This window comes from Ipomoea triloba, chromosome 3 (assembly GCF_003576645.1).
Source record: "Ipomoea triloba cultivar NCNSP0323 chromosome 3, ASM357664v1".
NCBI lineage: Eukaryota > Viridiplantae > Streptophyta > Magnoliopsida > Solanales > Convolvulaceae > Ipomoea > Ipomoea triloba.
Window position 1 is genome coordinate 20,973,881 of NC_044918.1, and position 4,355 is coordinate 20,978,235.

Genomic DNA, 4,355 nt, shown 5'->3' on the forward strand with positions numbered 1-4,355 from the left:
TTCAATTTATAATCCCTCTCTTTCTCAAGCTATCATATGTTTTTTATTCACATGTTCATTGAAGGATTTTATATAGTCTCATAAAGCCCCTAAAATAAAGTAAGAGCATTCAACTAGCCACTGAAAGTTGGGGTCAGTGCAGTGGCTAACTTAACCAATATAATACCCTCTAAACAGAATAAAGGTTGCTTAAATATTCCTTTCCAAACCCTGCATGATGCCCTAGGCTTACAAATCCTACTATCCAATTACACATTAAACCTAATCACCCAGAAGAGAGTATATTTACACCCTTAAGAAAAGAAAGCTTGTAAAAATTTATCAAGGTTTTGCAATGTCATTCTCATTTCTCAATAAGAAAAAAATGAGGACATGAGTACTAACCAGCTGGGGGACATAGTTATATCCCAGTTAGCAACAAATCAAGAGTCTGGCAGATAAATAAATAATAAAATTTAAAAAAAAAAAAAAAAAAAAAAAAAAAAAAAANATGAATTAGAAAGAAAACAGCAATGGCTGTTTCTACCTGTTCAGAGCTTAGAACTATTGAAAAATGGACATTGAAATGCTTCAAGTATACACTTTGAAAGGAAGAAAATAGCGTATTCAGAATTTAAAAAAATTAAAAATAATTGACAAATTTACGTGGATGATGTTCGATGAAAGCGTACTAACAAAAAGATGGTTTCAGCTGTTCAGTTTCTGGTTCCTTTCCAGCTCACATTCCACACAATGGGTAATCAAGAAAGTATAAATCCACTACTAAAAAACATATAAATACATAAGGTACAATTTTCCTCCCAGCTTATTAGCAAAATCAACAATTCAAAACCAAGAATGCGTTTAACCTAAGTACATGACAGCATTTCAGGATCCAAGGAAGCTATATAAAACTGATTTCACTATCGAATAGATAAGCCATACTTAAGATATAGCCTTAGAAAGTGGAAACTTAGGCATCATTCCATATATGGCTTTCATTTCGCCTTTACCTTGTTAGTAAAATTCCATCTTTGCCGTAAAAGTAAATCAAGTAATGAGCTCAGCAGTCAATCACATTTCCTGTCCCACACTATGACACATGAATTTCATAAGCGAGGTCAGAGACAGGGGAGGGTAGCAACCAACCCCGCAATATATTTATATTGTGCTTTGGTCCCCCTTTTATTATTTCCTAGCTCCATCCTTGATAAATGAGGTCTAGAACTTCTAGAACCCCAGAACAAAACAAGAATGGCCTTTCTATGCAATAACAAAGAAAATAACAATATCTTTTCAATTTATAATCCCTCTCTTTCTCAAGCTATCATATGTTTTTTATTCACATGTTCATTGAAGGATTTTATATAGTCTCATAAAGCCCCTAAAATAAAGTAAGAGCATTCAACTAGCCACTGAAAGTTGGGGTCAGTGCAGTGGCTAACTTAACCAATATAATACCCTCTAAACAGAATAAAGGTTGCTTAAATATTCCTTTCCAAACCCTGCATGATGCCCTAGGCTTACAAATCCTACTATCCAATTACACATTAAACCTAATCACCCAGAAGAGAGTATATTTACACCCTTAAGAAAAGAAAGCTTGTAAAAATTTATCAAGGTTTTGCAATGTCATTCTCATTTCTCAATAAGAAAAAAATGAGGACATGAGTACTAACCAGCTGGGGGACATAGTTATATCCCAGTTAGCAACAAATCAAGAGTCTGGCAGATAAATAAATAATAAAATTAAAAAAAAAAAAAAAAAAAAAAAAAAAAAAACTGGAAACATATTTTCAATCATAAAAACAGTGCAGTGGTGGTTTTAAATGCTAACTTAGTGCATTAAATACTCCAGCTAGAAGGAAAGATATAGAGAGTCAACCAAGCTTAATTGCATACAGGTTGAACATTAAAGATGAAATCAATAAAGAAGAGGAAGACCAGACCCCCTACATATCAACATATCAACAATGTTGGTTTTAGAAAATCATGCCCATAAAAGATATTGCATTCAAAAAATTCAAGATGATATATCACATGTCTAAATGGAAAATATTGGTTACAAGCAATGACAGTCGCATACAATCATGAATCAGCTAACTTGAAACTATTGCAATGAGAAAGAGCCGATGCTCAATAGCATAAACTACTTGAGCAAAAAGAAAACAAGCCCACATGAAAAAAAATAAAAAATAAAAGAATGCTTCTCAAGAGTTGAGACAAATATGACTAAGAAAGTGTACAATTAGAAGTGGCATCTAAAACATCTGTTGAATTCTCAACTACATAGAATGGAATGAATTTAAATCAGTACACAGTTAAACATCGCAAATTTCATTTCTCAAGAAGCTTCTGTTTCATAAGGAAACACAACTGGTCTCAAAATTACATCTACTTTTATTCTTCGATGGAATAAATTTATAAATCTCACCTAGCACTGAGACAATTGAGTTCAACTATCCACCAACGTCAAGAGAAGTACATTCCCCTCATAAGAAGTTCCATAGCAATAAAGCAATCTACAACTCCTTGATCTTACTTGAAAGTTTAATGTTGTTCAAAGCAAGGACACCCCAAAAATAAACATTTTCACTTGCTTCTTCCTGAAGGGTCATGCTCTAAGCCCCTGCCAAATAGTTCACCCAAGCCAATGAGGCCACCTTTACTTAGGACTCTTTCAAACAATAGTTTACCTAAAAAGAACTACTTTATATACACAAAGAAAACAAAAATAATACTCCATAACCAATTAAAAGACAGTCTCATCAACTAAGAATAAAGAATTCAAGTGGTCAACTAGATCATAGCAGTGCAACAGTAATAAGTAACACTTTATTGCATAATAGATCATAAATGTTTTCATTAACTGTAATAATTGTCTACTCTATCACAATGCTATACAAACTTACTAAAGTTCCCCAGTAAATGCAATATAAAAAGCCACTAGTCAAGCATACTACTATGCATACTAGTGAAATTAGTATGAACAAGGGGGTTTGAATGTATAAGGCTGTGGGAGTAACAACGGACCTCTCCTTGACTCATTGTCATCCAACAGCCTTTGAACCCTCTTCTTAGCACAGTACTGCCTATCAAAATGTTTCACCTGCACACATAGAGACCAATACAAGTTGTACATCAATGGCAAAATAAAATAAAATAATTTTTTTTTTTTAAAAAGTTGATTAATTTCTTAAATTTACAGAACTAACCCAAGTGGGTCGGCATTGCTTCACAAATTCCTCCCTCGATTTTTTGCATTCTACTGGGTACAACAGGCCGACCGTTGCGATTTCAGTAGCTTTCTTGCGAGATTCTTTCTCCAAGCATGAATAGAACGCATCACGCGCCTATAAATCAGATTATTATTCATGATTTCTTGAATGACAAAAAAATATACCCACGAGCGCAAAGATAAAAGATTTATATTTGAAAATTGGTAAAGCGATAAAAAACCTTGTAGCAAGATAATCGAGCTGCAGAGAGAACATCGGTTTGGATTTTGTCAGAGCCTTGTGTGGCGTAAGCTTCCAACGCCATTGAATTTGAAACAGTGAAGAGAAGAGGAGGGGAACGCCGGAGCGGAATTGCTTTCAACGGGTTTTGTGTAATTGTTAGGGCTTAGGCAATTTTGATCCAATCCGCTTCCATCCACGTGGTATAGTGTAAATTTCAGTGTGATTAATGGGATATTTGGTTTCAACGAAGAAATATTTTACTTGCCCTTTTTTTACTTTCTCAACCTATTGAAAGCTCCTCGCCTCCCTTGAGATTCGATCTCATGACCTCCCATATGAAAGAGTCATCTAAGTACAATGTGCTTGACGTCTTGACATAATTATTATAGCATTATTATTCTTAGTCATTTGTTTACAAAATTGTTTAAATAACGTTAAATACAATAGTATTTCAGTCTATTCAGTTTTAAATACTTTTTTCTTTTTTTCTTAGTCCTATATCTCCGTTGATTCTAGCATTAATGTAGCACGATCATTTTTTGTCATTCGTTAACAAATATGTTTAAATGACATTTTTAAGTATTAACCACTCAAAATTCTTCTTTTTTCTTCTTGGTAATAATTTTGAGTGGTTAATAACGTCATTTTTAATGCCATTTAAATATATTTGTTTACGGATAACAAAAAAATGAACATGCAATAATAATGTTAGGACCAATAGGAATGTTCTAAAAAAGGACTAAAAATGGAATGTCACATAAATCAATGACCAAAAAAAAAAAAGACTTAACTCTTAAAGCTGAATAGATCAAAAGTCCTTGTATTTAACGTTATTTAAATGGTTTTATACTTTTGTTAATGGATGATAAAAAATGATCATGCCATAATAATACTAGGACCAAATATGAATGTTTT

At 33.0% G+C, this 4,355-nt stretch overlaps 1 protein-coding gene across 2 annotated transcripts; it reads right to left on the reverse strand.

Annotated features, from left to right (window-relative positions):
• Positions 1-2,208: 2,208 nt before the first annotated feature.
• Positions 2,209-3,621, reverse strand: LOC116013790. Of its 2 annotated transcripts, XM_031253719.1 has the most exons (4): positions 3,439-3,620; positions 3,195-3,332; positions 3,013-3,088; positions 2,209-2,608 (listed from the first exon to the last, which is right to left on the reverse strand). In XM_031253719.1, exons 1-4 carry the CDS (start codon positions 3,520-3,522, stop codon positions 2,601-2,603), a joined length of 306 nt encoding a protein of 101 aa, XP_031109579.1. In that variant the 5' UTR covers positions 3,523-3,620; the 3' UTR covers positions 2,209-2,600. The 2 variants fall into 2 exon arrangements, with proteins under 2 accessions (XP_031109579.1, XP_031109578.1); XM_031253718.1 differs by lacking the exon at positions 2,209-2,608 and having other exon boundaries at positions 2,789-3,088; positions 3,439-3,621.
• Between the last annotated feature and the right edge of the window lie 734 nt (positions 3,622-4,355).